This window comes from Vitis riparia, chromosome 11 (genome assembly GCF_004353265.1).
Source record: "Vitis riparia cultivar Riparia Gloire de Montpellier isolate 1030 chromosome 11, EGFV_Vit.rip_1.0, whole genome shotgun sequence".
NCBI classification, from domain to species: Eukaryota; Viridiplantae; Streptophyta; class Magnoliopsida; order Vitales; family Vitaceae; genus Vitis; species Vitis riparia.
The window spans coordinates 17,867,599-17,895,134 of record NC_048441.1 but is presented as its reverse complement, the minus strand read 5'-3'; the positions used below and the strand labels follow the sequence as shown (position 1 = coordinate 17,895,134).

The window sequence follows — 27,536 nt, the reverse complement described above, 5'->3', positions numbered from 1 at the left end:
AATATAATTTTACAACTTAAAATTCTTGAGAGCTGCCAAAACCAAAACCAAACAAAAGGTTTTTAAGATTGAATTGAAAAGTGAACCCATTTACTATCATATTAAGAAATGTCACTCCAAAGTCCAAATTGATGGGTCATCTGCCTGAATTATTGGGCTCACATCTCACCCATTTACAAATATATCTTCTGTCAAAAAATTTTCTAACTCAATCTTTGTAGTATCTTTTTTTTTTTTTAAAAAAAAAATAAATAATAGCCTTTGCTCCTCCATTTATATAATAAAGTTTGCATTTTAATAAACCACTGAATCTGAAAGGAGGGGTGTTTTGGTACTTTCATTCGCACTCTCCACTCGAAGCTCAGCAAATCCAAGACTTCGGTTGGTTAACCTCAACCAGGGGTTATACTACGCACCCCACCTCCACCCTCTGTCTCCCTCTACAGCCGAGCTTTCTCGCTCTACATCCTCTCTCTCCCTCTCTCTGTGCAATGAAGATGGCTTCGTCTTCGCTCTTCGTTTTTTTCGTTGTTCTCCTCTGCCTCGCTTCTCGGCCGTCGCACTCGCACACTGAGTCGAGTCTGTTGGAGGACAACAATGCGACGGCGGAGTCCAACGCCTCGCGGTCGAGATCTCAGGACAGCTTCGCCGACATGATCGATCGGGCGCTGGAGAAGGAGTTCACGGAAAATGAACAAACCGGAGGTGAGCAGATCTGAACTCATTTCTCTAGTTTCGGCTTCACTGTCTCCGCATTTCGTTTCTAGGCAGTTTTATTTTATTTTACCTTTTTGTGTGTGTGCGGTTGGTGAGCTAGGGTTTCGGTTCTGAAGAACTGGCATTGGAATTTACACCAATAGGCCTGCGGTGATTTCAAACTTGGCATTATTTTTTATTGAAATTGAATAGGTGTATTGATCTCTTGTGGATTTATTTTTCGTGTCTTCTCTTGTATTTTTGCAATTTCTTGTGGGAATGTGTGCTACTGATTCTTTGTTGTCTCGAGGAAGTTGTAATACTTACTGTTGTGTTGAGCTCGGTTTGTTGCTATCTGAGATGTACCAAAAAGAATAAAAGAAAAGAAATTAAATTAGAAATTTTAATATCTGAGATTTTAATACTTTTGATATCTTTGGATTTTAATAATTAGGGACTTCAGAAAAAAAGTCTTTGCTGGACGGAATCGAAGTGGTTATGTCAATTATTTTTGAGAAAATCGTGTAAAGCCTAAGACTAAACTTCCTTGGTTTATTTTTCTTCCTTGGTTTTTGCAGCAACCAAATGAGGTTTTAGAGAAAGAATCGAGTAATTATGAGCATTGGGTTACCCTAACTTTTGTTTTCTCTTGCAGCCAGTGATGCTGGTAGCTTCAACAACAGTGTTGCGGAACAGCAGGTTGGTATTGATGTTCTTGAAACTGTTAATGATGTTGTATGGTGAATTGACCTTAATGGATTACGTGATGAACTTGACTAAGTTTAATGGAGACAAGGTCATGAGATGGACAGTATTTGAGTCAAACTTTTGAATCCACTAACGTAAGTGGACTAATTTTTGGTGGGTTTATAAAGTCATCCAATTACTTTTAGATTGTGTTGGGAGTGCGCTTGCATGGAAGAGTCTCCTCTGCTTTTCTTTTTTTGGATAGGCATTCTCCACTTAATCTCTTGTAATGAGTGTATGCAACAATTTTTCTTTTTTGCAATACATTATTTTTTTTAATTTTATTCAGGATCATTTAGCAACATCCTGTTAAATGTTGGTGGTTGACAAATTGGTCAAACAACAGGGATATATGTCCTGTTGTGGGAATGTCCTATTGTTATTAAGCTAAAACCTTTAGGTCCTTCTCAGTGTCAATTGCAGAAGCTACTGCTCCAAGAGCTGGTCTCTTAATGGCAAATTATTTTAATGCATAGCAGTAAGCTCATATGGAAAGTGATTCCTTTCTTGTTGTAGATTGTGGGAATTTTGTTTTTCCTTTTGGGTACATTGTTCCACCTTAGGATTGTAAGGAAGAAGCATTTCTTGGATTGATGATTATTTGAGTGTATCTCTGATTCAAGTAATTATTGAGTGTATTTGTAGTCAAAATTCAAGATATATTTTCTTAGGTTCTTATATAGTCTCTCTATTATTGTTTGAACAAACTTTTGACACTGCTAAATCCAGTTTCTTTATATGTTTGATTTTATCAGGCAGTTTTGGAAACTGTTGCTAGAGTTAGGCCCAAGAAAAACGACACGAAGGAGGAGAAGTATGTTAGCACAATAGGATAATTTCATATTGTCGTAGAAGTATATTTCCATCGATCCTAAATTTGAGCATTGTCACTTGTTTGTGATCCCTTGTTTAGGTCATTTCAGCTTCACAATGTTTTCAATTTGGATAATGAGAACAGACAAGAAGATACACCAACATTGATAGATCGAAAGGTATGCCTTTTAAAATGTCAACTAAAACTTCTATCCAGTTCAGAATTTATATTAGTTGCACCATAGTTATGAATGCACTATTATACGACTGTTTCTAAAATTTATTTTTTGGAGCTGTCATGTTTGAAGCTGATTAAATTTTGACACAGCTGTTGGAAATTATATCTTCAGGACAATGTTTTTATTATGTCCAATCCCAAGTCAAAGTACCCTGTGCTACAGTTAGACTTGAGGTTAGTTCTCTCTCTCTCTCTCTCTCTCTCTCTAGTCCTTGACTTCCATTTCTTATGGCACTAACTGTAGCTTGTATATGATCCAAACTATTCACATTAATGGCTTTGCAGATTGATATCAGATTTGGTTGTTGTCATTGTTTCTGCAACTTGTGGCGGCATTGCCTTTGCTTGTGCTGGACAGCCGGTCTGACCATTATTCTTGATCTTTACTTTGTTCACGATGAGCTATAATTTTGCAGAGTGGAATGCTATTGTTTGTTTGTTTGTTTGGTGTTTTTTTTTTATCTGCTTTGGTTATAACTCTTTTGTTGCTAAAAGAATTTTTTTTCTTGTGACTTTTTGGAAATTTGCAGGTTATTACTGGATATCTACTGGCAGGATCTGTTATTGGACCTGGAGGTTTAAGTTTTGTTAGTGAAATGGTGCAAGTATGTGCCTTTTACATTTATCATGGTCAACAACTTGGTTTGTTTTTATTTTTATTTTCATTTTTCTTGCCTTTATTCTTATTTTTCATTTTTTTTTTAGTTTTCTCATTTTCCATGGCAATCTATTTAAACATTAGTGGATTAGAAATTAGGAATTTTCAGTGGTATTTTGATGTGATTCTTTTAGAGTTCTGCTTAGTTCAAAATGTGATTTTCAAAACCCCTTTTTTCTCATAATTAAAAAAAGAAAAAGACTGATTTCCTTCTTGTGTTATTGTTGTTTCCAAGAGTTAATGGCTCATTAACATCGTTATTATGTAGGAGTTGAGACAAAAGAGATGTCTTGTATTCGTTATAATAGTAACCAGCATAAAAAAGTACATTATTTAATGTTATTATTGTTAGTCACTGATATAAAAATTCTTACTAATCTGAAAACCAAAGACAAGCTGTCTTTTACTCTCATTAATTTTTGCTAGTATTGGGAATGAGGAAAAAATGTGCCTTACAATATAGTCATATGCCAAAAGTTCTATCGTTGACCTTGTATTTTATTTAATATTTTCATTTATTCTTTGATCATTTTGAATAACTCCTCATATACTTACATTATATACATACAGGTTGAAACGGTAGCTCAGTTTGGTGTGATTTTTCTTCTTTTTGCATTAGGCTTGGAGTTCTCCACGACAAAGGTTGGCATATATTTCTCCTCCTGTGTTCTTTCTTTTTACTTCTAAGTTTGTTGACTGGTTAGAACTGTCAATTGAATTGCTTCATTGTACCATTGCAGCTTCGTGTCGTTCGGGCAGTTGCTGTTTTAGGAGGTCTGCTCCAGATTTTCTTATTTATGTGCTTGTGTGGAATCACTGCCTCGGTATGCATTGTATATTCATGAAAATTTTCAGGCATATGTTGAGTAATGAACCATGTTGCAGTTCAACCATCTGAACTGCCTTCACACAGTTTCATGAAAATTTTCAAGCACATTTTGAGTTATGAACCATGTTGGAGTTTAACCATCAGAACTGCCTTCACACAGTTTCCATGAATCTCCAATTACATCTCTAGGATGTATTTGGCTGCTACTTGTAAAATACTGTTCATTTACAGACAGAATACTTAAAAGGTTAATGACATAGTTTTAGATATCTCTAAAAAGATGATATCATTCCTGCAGCTGAAGTCTATTGTGCAGTTGGAATTTGAATGATCATACGCTTCTTAGATGTTTTTTGCAGACATCTTGCACTTCCATGGGCTAAGTTCACTCCTAGTTTAAATGACATTTAATATTATCTATCAAAAAAAAAAAAAAAATTAAACTCCAATTTTGCAAGCTAGGTTAAGAAGGTTAAATATTTTGAAAGGAAGTGGATTGGTATCCGTACTAGTTTATCCAAATTTTCCCTTGAAATCATGAAGAGGCTAGTGGATTTTATCCACCTGCTATAATTTTGGGATATTTCTAAATCTTCACAGGAGGAAAACAGGTGACTGGGATTTTCCAGCAGTGACCAATGGGATCCTTTTTCTAGTAATTGGTTTATCATGTTTCTTCCGGGAACTAGGTGACAAGTATTTAGGAAAGTGTAATTTTGATCTAATTATGTGCTGAGTCTCAACATTGAGCTGAGTTCCTGCATCTTTGGATGCCACTCTGCTTTATCCTTAGCATATTAGGTGACCAGTGTCCTTTTCTGTCATATTTGTGTCTTTTTCTCCTCATTCTCACAGTTTGATCCTAGTGTTTTATTTTACTTTTTTATTCACAATTAACATGACAAACTTGTTCAAACTTACTGTCTGGTTTGTCAAGAAGAGATGGTTTTTCACCTTTTTACTCATGTACTCTTTGCCTTCCATTTTTCTCCCCATTTTTTACTACTGTTCCATGCCTTGCTGCAAATTCATATCAGACACATCAACTATGTTGCCACAGACCATGACATGCAAATAGTGCATCTTGGTGCCGTGGAAGTCTACTATTTATTGTGCTATAATAATTAGAAGGGGTGGCCACTGGCCAGGTGCCACCAAGTCCAAGGCCCCAGGCTTGAGTATTACATGCAGGCCTGCAGGGTTTGGCTGGATTGCATCCAAAATCCTGAGCTCGCCTAATTTGTTTTTCCTATGGAATATAGAGTTCATGTTTAAATAGATTTAATTTTGCTATGATTTTATATGTTTTATGTTTATTGGATATAGTGTGAGCTCTCAACCTTTCTTGTTTTAGGGGAGGGACCATGCTATTAATACTGGGCCCAAAGTTGAGCTGCATTAGTGATTGGCCTAGACCTAGGGCATCGCATGGCCACCCCTAAGATTCAAAACTATTATCCATGTTAGGTTAAGGATTAGGAATTTTCCTTTTTGATATATTTATCTTCTTACCTATTAAAAAAAAAGGATTAGAAGTTTTCCTTATTCTACATTCTGAGGCAGCATTGGTTCTCTTTTTGCTCTTAGCTTCTGGATAGTATGGTAGTTTAACAAAGAATTTAGATTTTCATCTTTCCATTTGTTTTGTCCAAAAAAAAGATGTAATTTTTTATCCATTTCTTTTAGTTATGAACTTCTAATGGGTACAGCTGCATGCATTGTTGCAGTTATGTGGTGGCAAACCTTCTGAGGGGGTATTTGTTGGTGTATTACTTTCCATGTCTTCGACAGCAGTGGTAACTCTCTTGGCCTAAACTTGTGTTTGTTTTACTCTCAGCTTATATATTTGGCAGGTCTAATTTTAATAAAACATGGCTGCCTCTCTATGATACTGTCCTAGAAGCTTGATCTGGCGGAATAGTTTATCTAAATTTTGTTATATATTTGAGGTCATTTTGGATTTAAAAAAATGACTCTACTTATCTGTTATACTTAGGGGACTTTTACATCTTGCATTTTTTTTAATCTCTCTATTGGAAATCAATCTTGAAAAAACATTTGCTTGTAAACCAAATTTCTTTAGTATTCAATATTAATCTTGTAAGCCTCCCTTGTGTCCTTTTTGGATAGTTTGGAAGGAAAGAAACGGTAGGGCTTTTGAAAATGAGGGGCATTCGGTTCAAGGGTGTAAATCTTTTTTCCTTTGTAATCTTTGGGCGTGGGTGAAGAAGTTTTTTGACTCTGACCCCCCTTCCTTTGTGGATTTTGTAGATTGGTTAGGCTCTATTTAAGGGGTTCTTTAATCTCTTTTGTATACTACCTGTATACTTTGGGGCGCTTCCTTGATGTGCCTTTTTCTTTTTTAATATATTGCTTTTTATTCATAGAAAAAAAATCTTGTAAGCCAGATCAATAGATGCTTGTCCACAATGTTGCTGAAGGCCAATACATAAGGAAAACAGTGTGCTGATAAGCCTTTAAATTATGCTTCTTTTCCCTTTTAGAAGTTCCATTGTAAATCAGTCCATAAGGAGACTGTTTATTCATTTATTCTTTAGGACTTCACTTTTTGTCTTTTTCCTTCTTTTTCATCGAAATTTGTCAGATAATTAAAATATTAGAGAATCTATGCCAGGTGGAAAGAAACTACTTCCTAGAATGGTAGAATGAAATTTTTTGGAATCATTATGCTATGTTTGGTTACAAGAAAATACTTAGGAAATGGAAAAAAATATTAAGAAAAATGACTTTCTCATGTTTGATTTATTATGGAAAGTAGAAAAAAAAATATAACTAAAATTAGTCAAAAACTTATGCATTTTTTTTAAAAAAAAAGAGTGAAATGAGTTTGAAGAAGTTTATAAAATTAATTTATTAACTTCAAATCTTTTATTTTTATTTTTCTTTTCTTTTGCTTGCATTTTCCCTCAAAATTTTCAAGAACCATAGGGTTGAGGTTTGCATGTGGTCTTAGATTCAAAGAATACTGTTCCTATCTTAGCTGACCTTTTACTTTGGTAATTGTTGTAAATAGCATCTTTATCTCATCTTAATTATCTTATATCTGTCTTTAGCCACAACATTCTATTTTACTTATATTGTGCCCATTATATTGACATGCATACATATGGTTTTCTATTAGCCAGAGAAATCATTTATATATATATATATATAACATTTATGTGTGTGTATCATGTATAATCAGCTGTTGCATTTGTTGGTATAATATTTTGAGTGATAACATGGCCACCTGAGTGGCAGCGCTCTAGGTCCCAAGTTTGGGTCTCCTCAGTGTTTAAGGGTAGGGCAGAGAGGGTCAGGCCCATATCACCCAAGTTTGCTTCATCGGCATGATAAATGTTTCCCTCTCTGAGTGGGTTCTCTCTATTTAAAAAGGACAAAGAAAACAAGTTTGAGTAATGACATTGGAGATCAAGCTTTAATCTCATCTTCTCTTAGTTACTAACCATTATGCTGCCTGGCCACAATTCATTTGCATAATCAAGATTTCAGATACTCTTTAGATTCTTTCTTTTTTCTTTATTTCCCTGCTGGATTCCATTTTCTTTATGCTGCCTCTTTTGGTTCTCCTTCTTCGTCTTCCTTTCTATTTAATTACAAATATCAATCTGAATTGACTGGTTGAGAAGCAAACCAATTTACCATTTTTGGTAATTTAGTATATGGATTTAACCTATAAAACATTCCTTGTAACTGTGTCATGCACTTTGTGGATTTAATTGAAGAAGCCATAACCCTTTTGAAGTTTGCTATTCCATACAAATAAAAAGGGTAAAATGGACCCAAAAATCCAGGGGCTATAAGCATGCCTATACCTCACGTTTGATTGTATAGATGGTTCTAAATATCATAATTTGGCATTCATCAAAGGGAGACAAATCCTTGACGATTCCTTAATCGCAAATGAGGCTATAGATTCTTGGCAAAAAAGGGGAGAGAAAGGTATAATATGTAAATTGGACATCGAGAAGGCTTATGATAGCATCAATTGGCATTTTTTACTAAAGGTCATGCAAAAGATGGGGTTTGGACCAAAATGGATAGGATGGATGTGGAGTTGTATCTCCACTGTCAAGTACTCAGTGCTGGTGAACGGGGTTCCAACGGGGTTCTTCTCAAGTTCAAAAGGATTAAGGCAAGGGGACCCTCTTTCCCCCTATTTATTTCTCATGGGAATGGAAGTACTAAGCGTGCTTATCACAAGGGCTGCTGAAGGGGGCTTCATCCAAGGCTGCAGGATAGGGAGAGGAAGAGAGCAGGCCGTCTACATTACTCACCTCCTGTTTGCGGATGATACAATTATTTTTTGCGAGGCAAAGAAAGAGGCGTTATTGCATTTGAGCTGGATCCTCTTTTGGTTTGAAGCAGCCTCTGGTTTGAAGATTAATCTGGATAAAAGTATGGTAATTCCGATAGGGGAGGTGGAAGGGGTTGCGGAATTGGCGGCTGAAATAGGGTGTAGGGAGGGGCAGCTGCCTACTGTTTATTTGGGGCTGCCCCTTGGGGCGCCAAATAGGGCCTCTTACGTATGGGATGGGGTGGAGGAGAGAATGAGGCGAAAGCTTGCTCTTTGGAAACGTCAATATTTATCCAAAGGAGGGAGAATTACTCTTATAAAGAGTACGCTGTCCAGTATACCTCTGTACCAAATGTCGGTATTCCGCATGCCTAAGTCAGTGACAAGAAGGATGGAAAAGCTTCAAAGAGACTTTTTGTGGGGTGGAGCCAATGGGGGGAACAAGGTTCATTTAGTCCAATGGGAGATGGTGTGTGCGGATAAAGGAAAAGGTGGATTGGGTCTAAGGAAAATTGTTGTCTTGAACAAAGCTCTCCTTGGAAAATGGATTTGGAGATTTGCGCGTGCTAAGGAGGAGCTTTGGAAAAAAGTGATTGAGGCCAAGTATGGGCAAGAAGAGTTTGGGTGGAGAACAAGGAAAGCAAACGGGGTGTACGGTGTTGGAGTGAGGAAGGAGATCTTGAAGGAGTCCACTTGGTGTTGGGAAAATATGGATTTCAAGGTGGGAAAAGGCAATAGAATAAGGTTTTGGACTGACCGATGGTGCGGTAACTTTGTGCTGTCCCAAGGCTTCCCAAATCTCTTCTCCATGGCTGCCCATAGAAATGTCACAGTGGAGGAATGCTGGGACCAGAATGGGGGCCAAGGAGGGTGGAATTTAAGGCTGTTAAGGGACTTTAATGACTGGGAGCTGGGCTTGGTGGACAATCTATTAATTGTGTTGAGGGATTATAGAGTGAACTCGGAAGATGATTCGGTTTATTGGAAGAAAGGCGAGGGCGGACTGTTTAAAGTTAAGAATGCTTATAATGCGTTGACAAATACCCAAGGAGTGGATTTCCCCCATAGCAATGTTTGGGTGGACAAGGTTCCAACCAAGATTGCTTTCTTTGCTTGGGAAGCTACTTGGGGGAAGGCCCTCACTTTGGACAGGCTCCAGAGAAGAGGGTGGCATTTACCTAATTGGTGTTTCTTGTGTGGGTGCGAAGAGGAAACAATCAATCATATACTAATACATTGTACAGTGGCAAAAGGGTTGTGGAACATCATTCTTGCGTTGTGTGGTGTACAATGGGTCTTTCCAAATTCTGTAAAGGAGGTCCTTAGTAGTTGGAAAGGTTCTTTTGTGGGGAGAAAAAGGAAAAAAGTGTGGAAATCAATCCCATTATTCATTTTTTGGTCTATATGGAAGGAAAGGAATAGGCTAGCCTTTAAGGGGGGAGTTTTGGATTATCAAAAATTAAAAACTTCGTTTGTATACAATGTATGGGGGTGGGCTAAAGTGTACATGGTTATGGAGTCGAATTCCCTATTAGGTTTCTTGGAGTGGTTAGCCTCCAAATAGGGTTTGGGTCGTGTTTTTTGTTAAAGGGGTGGTAGTCTCGTATACTTCCTGTATGCCTTGAGGCTTATTTGCCTTTTTTTTTTATATATTCAGCTTGCTTATCAAAAAAAAAAAAATATCATAATTTGGAAATTATTATCTAGGGCACTTTAATTTTCTGAAACCATAAATTTATTCTGGAGATGATGCTACCTACAGGTGTCTCTTATCCTGGTCACCTTTGTCAATGTGAAAGGGTTCCATAATTCTATCTACTTGGAGTGTTAGCTCATGTCCAAGTCCAACATTTTGACAATGTGGAAAATAACCCATTGTTGATTAACTTTCTTTGAACCTATGTTGGCTCTATGAGTTATTTTTTCTTGGTTAACAGTGCATATGTCTTCCTTTCTTATGTATGGAATTGTTAAAGCTTCTTTGTCATTATTTATGGTGCTTGTTTCATTTTGTTTGGGCCACAGGTTTTGAAATTTTTGATGGAAAGAAATAGTATCAGTGCTCTTCACGGTCAGGTTACAGTTGGCACTCTTATTCTGCAGGTATATATTTTCTTTTCCATGATCCCATATTTATGTGACGAAAAGTTCTATTCTGCTATTATCTAGAGAGAAGTTGTGTCAATGTTGGGCTGGGGATGGGGTTTAAAAGAAGAGTAATATTATATTACCATGAAATAAGTAAATACAAATAAGGATGAGGAATTCTTCCTCCAAACACAACCACTATATAACTCTAATCAAAAGCAACCAAAACTATTTACTTTGATCAAAAGTAAGAAAATCTATTTACTTCAGATATCAATAGAGATGCACATCTAAAAGTTAACTTTACACTGTGCTGGTAACATGTTTCCTCCTACAGTTTTACACACTTGTGAAGCATTCCTATATGAAAGAACAAGCACTTGAGAATACTCTGTTGCATATTCTTTTGGTCTATTTGGAAGGAGAGGAATGACAAGAGTTTTTTAAGGGAAAGAGCTTCTTGTGTTGTTGCTTAAAGTTTCTGCCTTAAATTGTGATTTCATGGTCTTCCAATTCTTTAAGGGAAGGGAGCCTGCCTCTCCTTGATTTGTGGATAGGGTGAGAGTGAGCTGATTTTTGCCTATGCGCATCTTGGTGTGCTTTCTTGTAATTTTTTTTTTTTTTACTTTCTAGTCCTGCTTAAGTAGTGCTTTCTACATGTCCCATGTACTGAGTTGGCCTCTATTTGGTCCATTAATTGTTTTTTTTGATAGATAAAAGGCAAAATATATTAAAAAAGTGCTTTGAAAAAGCGCATCAAGTACACATGGAGTATACAAAAAGTGCTGAAAGGGAAGAAAAGCAAAAAACAAAACAAACACTGCCCAATATAGAACCACACCCTAAAGAACAAGAAAAACAAAGGGCACCCAAGCTACCAACCAACAAGTAGCCAAACCAAAATTGCTAACCCCTGACTTAATAGAGCTAGTCCTGACCCAACCTTCGAGCCATTCTTCCCAACTCTAGCTTGAACCCTCAGAAACCGCTTTCCACCCACTTTTTCGGTTCCTTCTCTCTTTGCTGCTTGATTGGGAGTAGTTACCTGAGCTTTCCAACTTCCAAAGCTCTCTATCAAAACGAGACATTGACAAGGGTCTCTCCTCTTAATACCCGATGCTTCCCCCTTATACGACCCTTTCTGCCTTCTAATTTCCTCAAAAGGGAGGTAACTTCCTTCTACCCATCCATAGGCAATCCCAAATACTTATTGAAGGAGACAAAATTCGTGAAGAAAGAAAGATTCCCAACTCCTAGCAAGTCCTTACTAGTTTTGTCCTTTCTTGGAGCCCCTTTCTCACTACACAAATCATATACAGCACACCCGTCATCATTGAAAGGAACTTTTGGAACATCCGTTATAAAATCCACATTTGAAAACATCCGCAAAGGCTCAGCCTCCTTCCTCGCTTTCCAAAGAAACCCTTGGCTTGAGTTGTGTGCTTAGGTACATTCACTGGCCTCCCTCACCTTTGAAAAAAAAAGAAGAAAGGGAAGACCCACCTTTCAACGACAAAACAGAAGATGAGGGCTTACTTGTGAAACCTTTTGCTTCACATAAGAGAGCAAAGTCTACATAAGGTCCTCTTTCATCAAAGAAATGAGTTCTTAACTAGAAGCAAAGATCTTGGGGAAGCTTTTGGATCAAGCTTCCTTCCCTAGATAGCATATCAGGGCTCTTAAAAGAGCTTTTAGGTTGGCCCACGACACAAACATCCTCAAAAGTAGGCTCGACATGAGGTGATGGGCTGGTCTATGCTAGCAGGTCAAGAGCAAGGCCCAAAGCCCTTAAGGCCTTCCAACTCGTGAACTAAAGGAGCTTGGCCCATCGACCCAACACGAGATAAAGAAAAAGGCCCAAAAGCCATCCTCTCAGCTTGTCCCCCAGCCTTTGAAGCACTGCTGCACATAGAAAATTCTGCACCAACTTGCGCAGCATGCAAAGGCACCTTGTGTTGCTCCCACCTTTTTGCATTCTTCCCAACCTTAGCCCCCACGCTCCACTTTGCACATGGCTTCCCCTCATTGTCATCCCTAAACTCCAACACCCTACAACCCTCCTTTGGGACAACTACCAACACCCATGGTAGGATCTCCCACCATAACTGAACGATGAAAACTAACGATCCTACCACCACACGCAAGATCCAAGGGACCCCCCTTATGTTGGATCTAACTAGAATTCTAGTCCATTGTAATTGGTGTCTCTATGTAGTATCCACATCCACATCCACAACCATAAAACCTCCACAGGCATCACTCACCCTCTTAAAAAAGTCCTTTCCCCACAAGTGCAAAGGTAGTTCGACCAATCTCACCCAACAATCTTTTGCACACCATTCTCTGTAGCAACTAGCTTTAGGGCTCCACCACTTCAAATGCAAGCTCTTTCCTTTGAAAAGGCAAACACCCAGACGCCACACCCTTTCGGCTTCAAAAGCATTTTCAAAATCAAACAAAAAGAGGGCGTCTCCTAATAACACCACACTAAGATTGCCATTCAATCTCTAAGTAATTCTAGCCCGGGATTTCAATCAACCTAACTTTGGGACCTTCACTACTGGAACTCTCAACCTACCCACCAAGCAGTGCTTCAAAAGCATCTCATTCATATGTATTTCCTCCCTCTGACCCTGGATCCAAACTGCCTCACCCACCTCTCCTTTGCCTCTAAAAACCACACCCGTATGAGAAACACCTTTTCTAGGGGTCTCAACCTCGCTCTCCCTTAGCAAATAGCCATCTCCTCCCTGAGGTTGCTTTATATGCCTGGCCTCTAGAGTAACACCAATACTCCTTAATTTGCTTGCTAGGGTCTTCCAAACCCCTCGAACACCCCTTTCCTCTGGAAAGATTAGGGAGAGTCTCTCTTCTTCAACCGTCAAAGCATAGCACAATGAGAACCAGCCCGCATCGTTGCTACAAAGCTATAGCTTAAAAGTTCTCCCCTTTTCTTTCCACTCCATCCTGAGAGACTTCCAGGGTGAAATACCACAACAATGTTCAATCCCCTCCAACAGCAAAGCAAAGTCTCTCTCACCAAATTTGATCCATGAGGAAAGGCCTCAACTCTTTTCCATGATCAGACCAAAATCCTTACCTTTAACCGTCTCCTTTGATATCTCAAAAGGATTTTGAATCCACCCTGAGCCAGCATTTACCCCCCATAACTCCAGGATAATCTAGCTCCATCAATGGTTCACTGCATTTTGCATACACAAGCACTTGCAAAAACACATATTCATGATGCAAATCCTAGATTTCCAAGTATTAAACTCGCTCAAATATTCTGGCCCGTTAATTCAATTTACCCTTTACTTATCCAAATTAATCTAAAATGCACCTGTAGGCAAAGCTATCAATCAAAATATTTTCACAATCAATATGCTTATGAACTGTTTGTTTGTGTTGTCAGGGTGATCCACGGATAATGGAAGGCTATCTTTTCTAGATTTTATTGATGTATCAATTTGCTCTCTTTTCGAGATTTTATTGATTTATCAATATGCTTAAGGTGTAAGGAGTCCTTTTTTCTCACATTAGTTCTATTTTTGTTAATCCATATACACCTTCCCCGTACCTGGGTTTCACCTGCTTGCATTTCCATATTTACATAATAAACAAAAAATCATGAGCAAAAGGGACTATAGGATCAGCTAATAGATTAGCTTTCCTAAACATATGCCTACAGATGAAGTAATACTAGCAGGAACTTTCATAATTCTTTTAAATGTATTTATAATTATCTTGAGATCTCATTCTACCACAATCTCTTCAAGTCAGGCCAAATAACCAGGACTAGTCCATTTTTCAAACCTTCACATTCTGCAACAACAATAAAATCGTTACTTATAACTTTTGCTCTAGCAACACATATGTTGAATGTAACTATAATTTTAAAAATATTTTCTCAAGATTATACTCTGCTGTGTTCATACATGCTGTAGACATGTTAGTACAAGCTGGCTTGGTATTCTCACTGAAAAAGAACATTATTATGGAGAAGAGATATATAATAAGGGAGTGGTGGTAGCCCATAGATATATTCTGTATCTTTTCAACGTAAAATCTCCTCTACCCATATCCCATCCCTGCCACTTGAGCTAGGCCTCAAGGGCATCTTCTAAGTCTTACCATTGTTAGGGGCATCTTCCAAGTCCAACTATTGTTGTAATGAAATGAATAAGTTCATATGATCATCACACTGTATGCACACAGACAAGTACAAATGCACATTCACATGCTTACATACGTGTGTGTTTTTGGTGTTGTATTGTGTTCTCACTGTGCTTGTGTCATGCTTTCACAGAATCGACCATATTGGTTTGTCCAAGCTGCACAGACGAATACTAAAAATGTGTTTTGTTTATGGTATTTCTCTTGTTTATTGTTGCCTATCAGGATTGTGCTGTGGGCTTGCTATTTGCTCTTCTTCCAGTCCTGGGTGGTACTTCGGGTATTCTTCAAGGAGTAATATCAATGACAAAATCGTAAGTGAAGGACCTGCAAAACTGCCCCTCTTTTGTGTTCAAGTTTGATATAGAAAAGTCCTGTCCACCTTATATGCAATACTGCAATTAAGTCTGTCACATGTGAATAATCTTAGAAACCATCTTCTATATTTTTTTTTTTTGATAGGTTAAGATTACCTTAAAAACTCTATCTTGACTAGCTTAAGGGGTTAGATACTGCCTGCACTTTGTTTTTATGATATGTTTCATGTTATAAGGGGTTTCCATTTGTAATCTTGTTCATCATTGTCCTACTGATATTCCAGAATTAATTGGTTGGATTATGTTGTCAAGATAACTGGAGAATTTCTATCAATTTGCATTTGACAGTGTTGCACAATTTCTGGGACAATCAGTGGGGCCATGCTCAACTTGGGCCGGGTCTGATATATCTTGTAAATGACCCATACCTGGTAGCTATTTGAAATTTGTTGTACTGAAGTCTAGGTCATGCCAAGTTGGACCATCATGGGGTTCGGCACTAGGGACAGCAGCCTGCATGGCCTGGCCTGCATAGCCTGTGGTTTTGAGTGCAGAGGAGTTGTGTCACCCCAAAAAAGGGGAATAAAATTTTCCCAAATAAATGCCTTGAAAAAAGTGAAGACCTGGTTTATGTATTCAAGGGATTGTTGTATTGATGTAGAGGTTGAAAGGTGTCTAACAAGGGCAAAGCATTTAGCATTGAGCTTTATGCGGTTTTTCCTTTAAGAACTGAGGCATTGTTTGGTTCTATGCAAAATTTAACCATGATTTTATGTGATGTATATTTTTTATGGTGGCAAAAATGATTTCTCAAAAGTTGATTTTTTTCCTTTTGGATGCATGATAACCTTAATATAAAATGTTTTTATCAAAATGAAGCAGGATATGGTCTCCTAGCATCAATATGCTGTGAGAACTATTAATCATCATCTGAAGTTGTTTCATATGTGCTCACAACAGTGGGTACTTGTTATCTGAATTGAGGTTTCTCTGATTTATTGATCTTTTAACAAACATATCAATGAAGAGAAAATTAGGGATGCCTATATTGAAGTTTTTCTTATTAACACATGAACTTAAATAAAGAATTGGAAAAGGCATGACTCTAACTTCCAAGAAATACATAAATCAGAAGATGCTTCAGGGACTACTTCGGTTTTACCTTTATTTTGACTTGAACATCAGTAATTATGGATTCTTTTCCTGGGGAGTAATTGTTACTTGTGCATTCCTTAAAATCTGTATATTGAAAGAAATTTGATATTAATTAGCTGCTGGTGTTGGTATAATACAGCAGATTTGCATCTCAAGCCAACTAGTTATGATATCTTTTCCACAGTACTGGGAATTAGTTTTTACAGTTATGACTCCTATAATTGGTATTTGTAAGAAGCAAATGCAATTAATAAGACCATTTAGGTCTTCCATTTTGGAAGTCTGATGTTGGTGGTACATAAACAAAAAGGGAATAATTTGGATTTTTGAAAAAGCATACTCTTTGGAATGGTTACAGCAACAATAATTTAAGCATTTTGCTGCAGGAATGAAACTGGTAATACTAATTTTAGAAAAACAAGGCAAAAATTCTGGAAAGCTATCCCTCTATTCATCTTTTGGATGGTGTGGAAAGAAAGGAACAGATTAGCCTTTAGGGGGGGGGGAATTAGCAATTCAGAGGTTTAAAAATTCTTTTGTATGTAATTTGTGGGGATGGGCTAAATTGTACATGGAAGAGAAACCGCTCTCCCTTTTAGATTTCCTGGAGTGGTTGGCCTCCAGTTGAGGGGTGGTTTGTTTTTTGCTTTTTGCTTGTTTAGGGCTTTGCTGCCTGGTATACTCCCTGTATACATTGGGTTTCTTTCCCCTTTTAATGAATTGTGTTTGCTTATCAAAAAAAAAAAAATTTTAGAAAAACAAGTGCCCAACCCATTACACTATTGCAGGAATAAAGCATTTCTGATGCCTTGGGCACATATAAAACAACACTTGGCTGCTTAGTTTCTTTATTGATTGGATTTATATTGCCATTTTTGTCTCTCGGCTATGTGAATTTTCTAACAAAACTTGTTATTCATTTCCACATGCTGGTTTTGTTTTTCCAGGTTGGTGGTTTTGATAACTTTTTTGGCCATTTTGTCAATACTATCTCGTACTTGTGTCCCTTGGTTCCTTAAGCTGATGGTTAGCCTATCATCACAGGTACGACTAGATTCATCCCATGACATCTATTCTGTATTTTGATGTGGTGTTGACTCAAATTTTGTTTGTGCAGACTAATGAACTTTATCAATTGGCTTCAGTGGCATTCTGCTTACTCGTTGCTTGGGTTTGTTTCATTTCTGAATTCTTCACTAGCATCTGAATCACTTGGCTTTGATTTGACAATTATTTCTCATTGCACTGTGGAATTACTGGTATTGGAGAAAGCTGTCATTCCTATTATTGATGTTTCTGTCTTCTAGAGGTTTTACTTACACTGCTGCTATGGGGAATTTTTTTTTTTTTTTTTTCATTGTTACGTTTTAGGTGGATGCCTTGTCAACCAATAATGCCCATGCACCTATCCAACTACCCACTCCACCACACACATGTGCTCTCACACACAAATTTATCTGTATGTGCTTTTACCTATGTATGTGTTTGATATAATACAAATTGTTTTCTTTATTTCAGTGTAGTGATAAGCTGGGTCTAAGCCTTGAACTTGGTTCCTTTGCTGCTGGAGTGATGATATCAACAACTGATCTTGCTCAACACACTCTTGAACAAGTAAGGATCTAATTCTTATTCTTTATCACAAGTTGCATGGTGCCTAATGTGACCTCCATTACACTTTTCTTATGTTTCACATTTTGTGGGAGATTTATTTACTACTCACATGTTTCCACATTTTGGGGGGGAACTTTCAATTGGGAGCTTGTTCGGTAATGTTTTAGAAAACAGTTCTTAAAAAAATAGTTTTTGAGAATAATTTTTAAAAATAAATTTTAATTGTTTTTAAGAATAAAATTCTGTTTGGGAATTCAAATATGAAAAACGGTTTTCTTGGCTTATTCTTTGTGAAAGTATCATGCACTTTTGCATAACGCAAAAGCTGCCAAAGGACTCTCCTTATTTTCAAGTGTTTTTCGGATACTCTACAAAAAATACCTGAAAACATCTCAAATTTGTTCTAAAAAACAACCTGTTTTCAAAACAAATTCTCAAAAAATCAATTTTGAATAAAAAAATTTTGAAATTTGTTTTTGAGTTAGAAAATTATTTTATGCTCTAAAAAATAAAAAAGCTATTTTCATAAGCAATTCCCAAACAGGTCCTAAAATTTTAGTTTTGTTGTGAATGAATATATTAATAATCAATAATAATGGAAAATACTGGGAAGACATGGAAACCTTATGGAATATTAATAGTATAATAAGGGTGTAGACCTGTGAAAAGTTTCATGCAAATGGTGTGTTAGATTAAAACGAGGCTCCAAAATAAATGATTGATGAACCATATGAGAGTCAAATATGATGCTGTACCTAGAAGTTCAAATTAGCACTCTGTTTTGGTACAACAGGATTCATGCAACTTATCATGCTTTTATGTTTCCAAATGGAAACATAGTCTGACTAATATTTGTCAGATTACCAAATTGGAGAATCACCAAACCTTCTTCTGCTAACCTGAAGTGATTGCACTATCAGCATGTATGGAAAATATAGCCCTGGGATATGTTAAAATAGGCTAAAAGATTTTCAAAACTCAAGGGATTTGCACATATCACTTAAGCTAATATTTGCCTTTTCCAGACAGACTAGGATGAGGAACTCTACTGAGGCCGAGTTGTTAGCGTTATCAGGAAGCTAAAGTTTTTTTTTGATAAGTAAAAAAAATTATATCGAATAAGAAGAAAGTACACCCAAAGGGCGACCCGAAGCATACAAGAGGTATACAACTATCACCAAATAGAAGAATCTACAAAAAAGAGGGGTAACAAAAAACATCACCTGGCCTCGTCTAGAGCCCAACCAATAAAAAAAGTTAATTGAAGGAAGAGGCCCTTCATCTATACACAACTTAGTTCAAGCCCAAAGAGTTTAAACAAAGGAGTTTTTCATCATTTGAATTGACAGCTCCTTGTTATCAAAGGCAATTCCATTCCCTTCTAAACTGTCCAAAAAATACAAATAGGGGCTGTCTTCCAAGCCTTTTTGTGTTTCTTGCTCACAAAAGAACCATGCCACCTGAGAAGTGTCTCTCTAACTGTCAAGGGAAGAACCTATGACACCCCAAAGAGAGCACAAAGTAAATGCCGTAGCACCCTGGCCTTAACACAGTGAAGCAGGATGTGGTCAGTGGTCTCTTCTTCAACATGACAAAGGATGCATCTGTTTGCTAAAGACCATCCCCCTCCTTTTTACCTGATACAAATGATACTCCTCGGAAAAGGGACTGCAACACCTATAGCTTTAAAGCATCATAGAGAGACTTAACAGAAAACTTCCTGTACTTTGTCACTGTCCAAAGCACCCTATCTTCCAAGTCACGGGACACCCTCTTCTGTTGGATTCTTGAAAGAAACCTCTTCACTATATCCAACTCCCAATCATTAAAAGACCCAGAGAACATCGGATCCCATCTGCCACCCTCAATTGTGGGGTCCCATACATCTTCCACCCACACCTCCTTTGAAGAGGCAAGAGCGAAAAGAGAAGGAAAAGAAACACACAAGGTTAACAGTTTCATCTTGGCTTATTATGGAATAATTCCTTTTGTGGGCCTTTGTGTTTTGCTTATCTTAGTGGGAAGATCCTTGATTTGTATGCTTTCTTCGCACTTGCTTCTCTTGAATCCTGAGCATGACAAATGCTGAGACTAAATTCCTGAGTCAGAGAGGTGTTGTTGCTACCTCTAATGGTTATTGGGGTTTGGATTATGGCCTCACCTGCTTATATTTTACCATTTGCACTTTATTTTTCGTTCTGAATCATCTCTCTCTTTTCCTATATAGGATAGGAGAGGTCCTTTATTTTCTCTAACTTTCTTGGAGATTCACTGTTGAATAAAAGATGGTATTTTTTGTTTGATAAGTTCTTGAATAAAAGATGATATTGTTCAATTACTTGATTGAGTTTTCAGCTGCACTCATTCTTTAGCTTACACCCTGCTACTCTGCAACACAGTTTTAAAGCTCAGTTACCATTTGCTTAACTTCTAACTGCATCTACAATAACAGTTATTTAGGCTCAACTATTCACATTAACATCCTGCAGTTGGCTACTTGACCACCCTCTTTATACCAGCTATTATCATACACGAATGTCCCCATTTCTATTTTAAAAGCATTCCATGTGTCGTGTCTTCATGAGCAATTGTATATGCAATTCTAAACGTAGTTTACATAGAAAAATAGGTCCATGTAAGCTTGCTCAAATTTAGGATCTGCATCATCTTTTGGCAATCGTGTTACTTGGTCTCATGTACACAAGTAGTGAACTCTGAAATTTTTTGTCAATGCTTTTTAATTTCTGGAACTAGTACAACATTATGTAGATTTTCAGTATTCTATGGATTATTCTAATTTTATTGTATTTTTATTGCTAATTGAGAAACCTGACATTTACATGCGAGGCTGCCATGAGTTTTTGCTCTTATATGGGTTCATTTTCTTTAGGTTGAGCCTATCCGCAACTTCTTTGCCGCTCTTTTTCTCGCCAGCATTGGGATGTTGATACATGTTCATTTCCTTTGGAATCACGTTGATATTTTACTCGCAGCTGTTATATTGGTGATCATTATAAAAACTATTGTGGTTTCTACAGTGGTCAAGGGATTTGGATACAACAATAAGACTTCACTTCTTGTAAGATTTTGCTGAACTACCAATACGGTTAAGCTGCATTGCATCTTATTCCATACATTACCATTGACAGAGGACCTTAGGTGATTCCACATGTGTAGGTTGGAATGTCTCTGGCACAAATTGGGGAGTTTGCTTTTGTTCTTCTAAGCCGTGCTTCTAATCTTCATCTAGTTGAGGTTTGTGTTTCAATTGTGAGCTTTGTGTTTTTTTTTTCTTTGTTTAAATATTTTAATTGAGTGTGCTCACCTTAATTCCAAGAAGAGTTTGTGATATCAAGTGAAGCTGCCTTTCAGAGTTATTAATCCTAGTACAAAAATATGAAGAATAAAATCACAGGCTTACATGTGCAATATGCGATTAATAAATTGCCTAAGCTTTATATAAAGTGTGTAATCCTTTTTCCCATGAGTTTCAATCATAATACTGAGTGCAAGTTTTCCCCTTTGTTGTCTTGTGTAATTGGGTGATGTAATTTGAAGTTTCACCACTTGTTACAGGGCAAATTGTACTTACTGCTTCTCGGCACTACTGCTCTCAGTCTGGTATGCATGCCATTTCTTACATCTTGAAGTGAAACAATGTGAAATGTAGAGTTCTCTTGCATGCTTGTGTTGAATCTATTTAATGGTTTGAAGATTCACACTTGTGAGCCAGTGGGGAACCAATTGTTTTGACTTGTAATTTGGTGATAGCTTGCACCATCTGGTGTTAAAAGGTTTTCAACCAAAACTTAATCCCAGAAACACTTGTGGTAAGCTATTATAAAGGATTGACCTAAAATTTCTTGTTGTCTGTCCACCTAATGCAATCCTAGTCCTTCTCTGGGCTGAGCCTCTTCTATGAAAGATAAGACTTCAAACTGGTTGGAAATGCGTTAAAGGAATATTGAGTGGCAATCCCTGCCATGATTGCTTAGTTTTGGCCTGACTTTCAAACATGTATGCCCATCAATGATGGAAAAATGGCAGAGAATGAATTGGAGGGCCTGCAAAGTTTGTACAACACCCATGAGGCAGCTGTGGAAATTCAGTGGTACTGAAATTCGCAAGACATCATTTTCTGGATGAATATTTCCTCAATAGTCAGTGAACCTTCTAAATTGGATTTCTCTTTTATATGTTATGAGAGACCAAAGACTTTTATCACTGGGATTCAGGTAATCTAAACCAAACAAATTGCCAAGCGATGATATTTTGCTCATTCTTATAGTTTATGGTTCACTGTTTAAGCAGAAAATCAGACTGGGACTCTTCTAATTCTTGGTTGGAAATAGATTTGGCTTGTTTCGGTTGAATAGAATTTTTAAATGAAAATAGTCACTAAATCAGGTTGAAACTATACCAGTTTGAAAGTAATTTTAATTTTTTTTATGCAATGTTTATTCAAATGTTATCTATTAAATCTAGTTCATTTGAGTTCAGATTTAGAACTATTGCTGCAAAACAAATATGCAGGTCACAACACCATTGCTTTTCAAGCTGATTCCTGCTGTTGTACATCTTGGGGTACTGTTGCGGTGGTTCTCTCCTGATGTTCCAAGTGAGGTAATCATCTCCCTTCAAACACTTCCCTATTCACTCAAATTTGTCACCAGGCAAAAAGTGCTTTACTTTATGGTTTTGCCTAATCCTTGCTGGAGCAAGTGTTTTGAGGTATCTTGAATATGATTTCTCCTCCCAGATTGGATTTAAAGGAGATAGCTTTCGAGCAGACAGTGCTAAGCGTATTACTTTGATGGTCCAAGGCTCTCATGATTCATGATATTAAATAAAACATGAACCAGAAAAATGCAAATTTCAGGCTTTACCTGATGGGCTTCTTATACTCTGGAGGACAGGTGCCTAAAAGTGCAAAGGAGGTTGACTGAGTGAACAAAATTTTCATATTAGAAAGCTCCTCATATGTTGCCTACATTACATATGTATTTCTGACCAAGCCAGTGGAAGAAAGTGCCAACAGAGATGAAGAAATGAAGAAGCCCCGTGGATAGAACCGTTTGCCAACTTTCACTAACCTCTAATTCAGGTCATTGCGATTCTCTCAGATGACCTATTTTGTGTAAAATAGCATCCATTTTATTGTGTAATTCTTTTCAAATTTTCCCCTTTTTTCCTTTTTGGCTTTAATTTGATGGCTTTCAATTCTTTTTTCGTTTCCTTAAGATAAATGTCAACTATCAATGCTGTTATTAAATGCACAAATGTATTAACTGATGTCTTGTTCATTTAATGATACCACACTGACCGGATTTTGCTTTGTTTCTATCTAGTTAACAAACATTATTTGCCTATCTCCTCAACTCTTCATTTATTTAGACTTAGTTTCGGTTTAATCTTTTAGAAATAATGAAGTTACTTGGTGGTGTTATCATTAACTCGGTTGCATATAGGTAGGTATAAGAGAACACTCTGCTTCATATAGAACTAGAGGTGGTTGGCTTGCTCTCATGAGGAATTTCAAATGCCTTAGAAACCATTTTAAGGTAGTTTTAGAGAGAATATTGAGAAATGGGGAGTAAGGAAGCTACCAGTTGAAAATTCATCATTCTCTTCTAATTTGATAATCAATGTTGATAGATGATGTGGTGTTGAGGCTATACTGACGTTGGAGCTCTCATCCACTGCAGCTTTTGACAGGGAGCTTGTCTTCATCAACTTGGATATGGTATCTTAGTACAACCTTTTTCTTTATTGAATTATTGAATGCTGAGACAGTTTTTGATAGAGAAGATTATGTGCTTCTTTTCATATCTTAATGGCTCCCAGACAATCTAAAAAGTAGAGCGTTCAATTGGCATAACTAGACAGAAAGTTATGTGTTTTTTGTTGGTCTCAAACTCGTGGACAAGCTTTGTTTATCCTCTTTCCTTATCCTTCTAGTTGACAGTAGTACTCCCCAAAAAGTTTATAGGTGTGTCACCTTCTCAGTCTCACAACTCATCCCCACCCAAACTCCATCCATATGGTAACACTATCAAGGCTGTAATTTCTGGAAAAATATATAAGAAGTATATTCAGGGTGTCCAGGATTCCCATTATTTTCACCCTTGGATACAATTTTGACCTTGGAAGCATTTGGATCCCAACAAATTACTACACCTCTGCAGATAAAAAGTTGTTTCAAATGCAGTATGAAAGTTAATATACCTTGCCAGTGACGACCCTTACGACGACTCATAATAAAGGCAGAAGGTCCCAGTTGAATCTGTATAATGTCCATTCCAGGTCACTTCTCATAAATGATCTTGGTCATGATATGAGTTAGGCAACACGATTAACGATCAATTGAGTGGTACAGACATTACATGGTCACTTTGAGATGACATTACGTCTTCTCTGAATGTATAGTAAAACAACCTCAACCACACACGCACAAATATTTGTCGCGCAACTTGCCTGAGACAAGTCAGCATAAGATATCTACAGTATACAAAGATGGAAGAAGAGTGTTAGGAACACAGAAGGTGTGTGTGAGAAATGATAAAAATTGTGGATAAAAACATGATGGTATGCTCGGTCACTAGTTGTCCGATAGAATATCTCAGATCATTGCAAAGATTTATCATTTTATTTGCTTAACATATGTTTATATATTAAATATTGGTGTGTTTGTTAGTATGCTTAGTATACAAGGATCAGACAAGTAATTTGTCAGGTGGGCCTCATTGTGAAGAGACATGCCCACAAGTCATCCATTCAAGAACAAAAGGGAAAAATTATTGGCGCCTATGGTAGGCATTATGCAAGTTGAGCTGAGGGACTAACAGGATGACATATGCACAGCCGGCCCCAAAAAGTTGAGGATAAGAATTGGATGATGATAATGACAATGACGATAATTGCGGATCATTAGGATTGTGTAACAAGGACGTGAAAAATGTGAGTTTAGTATGTGCAGATTGGTGACGGAGGAAGGGACCAAATAAATAATTGCATTGGAGGTAAGTAAAATATACATAGCGGTTGAGAGGTGACTATATTCCGAGGTCATCTATATCCAAGTAGGTAGACTTGTGTACACTAGGTAGCCATTTTGTCATAAGGATCTCTATAACATGCATCCAGAGTCTGTGCTTCCTTCTAGGTATAATGCCTTAAAAACCAGTTTTCTACACTCATCTCTCTGTAACAAGGACACTGGCGGAGGGGTAGATGTCTAACACTAGTATGTGGTGGTGTCCGCCATGGCAGCCATAAGACAAAACTCAACTGTGGCATGGCTGTCAAAGCCTGAGATGCGTTCAACGCTAGTATGAGAGTGTCAGACTTTCCAATTCAAAAGTCGATATCAAGTAAAAGGAAAGGAGCATAGTGGTCCCTTAACCTCTAAAACAGTTCCCCATGGAAAAGCGAGATATAATTTGGATGGCAAAGCTAGACAGAAAGTGCTCTGAGAGCTGAAGCTGCACTTCTTCACAGCTTGTGGATAAGCTTCTTTGCTCTTTCCTTATCTTCAGAATGATAGTTAGAAAGCTTAATATGTGTCAATTTCTTCAGCACACAATCCATCTTTTTCCTTAAGAGTTCCTGTAGGCTACTCATCCAGGTCCTACTACAGTGGTCCAAGCCTGAACAGGGGTTCACAGAATCAAAAGCTTTTGGTTGATTTCCAATGGGTCCACAGATCCTAATCATCCAACCAAAATTTTTGTCATTACATCCGACAGTTATAAAATTTAAACCATGAAAAAGCAGCAGATTCCTGAAGAATATGTCTCATGAGGTCCATTGTCATTGTACGCCCTTCTCCATGAAGTCATTTCAATGACAATCTGACAATGCAGACATAAATGGGTGTAAGAAACCATCATTTCAGCTCAGTATAATTAGGGACTTAAATTTTATCCCATAGCCTATTGGGTCATCAGAAACTTGGGATTAGCTTATGGACAGTAAATGAAGAACGAAAGAAATCAACTGAAAAAAGCTGTGGGGCAGTAAGGATTGACAAGATATATAACAACATGATAATATTTTGTCATGAATTGTAATTACCTCAAACAATCTGACGCATGGGGGGGTGGTGTTTTTAGCATATGCTATCATGAAAAAATGGATTCTGTCAACCTCCAGGTTTACATAGACATGTGAGGGTAGAATTTTGGTTCCTTGGTGGGCATATAGGTCTTGTCTTTTAAACTATGCTCTGGACATATGACTCATCAAACTTATCTATCAAAACAGATTAGTGGGTGGGTGGCCCTCATCGTAGATGAACTGTGCCCCATATCACCCATTTAAGAATAGGAAGTCTAGACCAATTGATGCCCTGCATTAGTAACCTAATGTGTTCTGGATATTTGTGGAATATAGCAACAAGATTTATGGAACCAACCCCAAAAGAAGTTGGGATTAGGATTGAATGATGATGAAGACTGGCAACTTTGGACTGTGAAGCCATGGGTATGCAGATTAGTAAATCTGTTCTTGGGGTCACTTGCACATGCATACAAAATTCTATCCTCCATAGAAAACATGTGAGACTATCAAAATAGACTTATGAGGTCCTAATGTGTTCTGGATATTTGTGGAATAGAGCAACAAGATTTATGGAACCAACCCCAAAAGAAGTTGGGATTAGGATTGGATGATGATGAAGACTGGCTACTTTAGACTGTGAAGCCATGGGTATGCAGATTAGTAAATCTGTTCTTGGGGTCACTTGCACATGCATACAAAATTCTATCCTCCATAGAAAACATGTGAGACTATCAAAATAGACTTATGAGGTCCTTTTGGAAAGCAACCAAAAATTTTTGACACCTCATTGATAGCTATAGCCAGTAAAGAAGACATGTTTGTTTGTTCAAATGTCACTATTCCTAAAAAGGGCTCATCAAACACGACAACCTATATGCTGTCAGGTAGAAAAATTCAGAGACACAGATAGTTAAGGATGGTGGGCACACATTCTTACAAAGCACATATATGATCCTACAACTTGTTTTTTACCTTGTAGTTATACATGTTTATGTTTATATCCAGAAAATGCTTCTACAGTCTTCTTTACAATTTGTGGACTAGCTTTTGTTTCTCTCCTGCCTTATCTCTATGATAATAACATCAAGTGGCCAAGAGATGTGTCAGATTCTTAGTCACACAATTCACATACTTTCCCATTTGCAAGACAAGATCTTGCTGCAAGTTGTCGTTGTTGGTGGATTATCTGCCTCTGGAAGTTTTAATTTTGGTCCTAGCAGAGTCTGAAACATAATGGAGAAGTTTCAAGTCTTTGCAGTCCTTGATTTGGTCAAGTAAATATTCAAAGTAACGTGAAATGTAATCTTAGAAATTTAAATGTTTGTTCAACTATAAAGTCATGGTTGCATGTGGCATATTCCATCTTCATCGGTCCAAGGTTCCCTATTTGAAATTTGATTTCTAATTGCTGGTCTTTTCTATGATGCTTATTGTTTACAACACGTACATGGCTGCCTTACCGTAAGTAAACTCCTGACTTGGTAGTTAGTTTCCTCATTGCAAAAGCTTGACTGAAAGCTGGAGAATCTTGTGTACTAATCACGCAAATAGTGTAGATTATATCTGTAAATCTTTGCATTTCTTCTATAGGAAAACTAATAGATAAGAAGAAAGAGTCGTAATCTGTAGCTATTCAGAGGTTCATTTGGTTCAAGTTTGGCTCAGCCATTGTCCTCTTAAATTTCCATTTTTACTTGCTGGGTTTGAATCTACAGAAACGCCATTTCTGGTGGTCCAATCCCTCATGTCACGACAAATTATGCCTAGTCTTGTCAGTGTCGTAAATTTATTTATATGTACACTGCACTTTTCCTGGGGAAATCTAGTCA

The 27,536-nt window shown here is 37.3% G+C and overlaps 1 protein-coding gene across 3 annotated transcripts; it reads left to right on the top strand.

The window, feature by feature from the left end:
- Positions 1-389: 389 nt before the first annotated feature.
- LOC117925083 (K(+) efflux antiporter 4) lies at positions 390-22,990 on the top strand. Of its 3 annotated transcripts, none has more exons than XM_034843919.1 (20): positions 390-705; positions 1,352-1,395; positions 2,199-2,257; positions 2,357-2,435; positions 2,607-2,668; positions 2,780-2,855; positions 3,025-3,099; positions 3,723-3,794; positions 3,893-3,976; positions 5,709-5,777; positions 10,325-10,402; positions 14,789-14,877; positions 16,983-17,079; positions 17,153-17,206; positions 17,554-17,649; positions 20,540-20,728; positions 20,827-20,904; positions 21,226-21,270; positions 22,183-22,272; positions 22,566-22,990. In XM_034843919.1, the coding sequence occupies exons 1-20, from the start codon at positions 492-494 to the stop codon at positions 22,593-22,595; spliced, it is 1,680 nt and encodes a 559-aa protein (XP_034699810.1). In that variant the 5' UTR covers positions 390-491; the 3' UTR covers positions 22,596-22,990. The 3 variants fall into 3 exon arrangements, with proteins under 3 accessions (XP_034699810.1, XP_034699809.1, XP_034699808.1); XM_034843917.1 differs by having other exon boundaries at positions 392-705; positions 22,409-22,990; XM_034843918.1 differs by lacking the exon at positions 21,226-21,270 and having other exon boundaries at positions 22,409-22,990.
- Positions 22,991-27,536: the final 4,546 nt, after the last annotated feature.

What these genes read in the sequence shown, in the direction of transcription:
- LOC117925083 (XM_034843917.1), top strand. Translation starts at nt 492, where the DNA reads ATGAAGATGGCTTCGTCTTCGCTCTTCGTTTTTTTCGTTGTTCTCCTC. An exon ending in GCACTACTGCTCTCAGTCTG is followed by an intron (nt 21,271 to 22,182) that starts GTATGCATGCCA and finishes ACAAATATGCAG; the next exon opens with GTCACAACACCATTGCTTTT. An exon ending in CTCCTGATGTTCCAAGTGAG is followed by an intron (nt 22,273 to 22,408) that starts GTAATCATCTCC and finishes TTCTCCTCCCAG; the next exon opens with ATTGGATTTAAAGGAGATAG.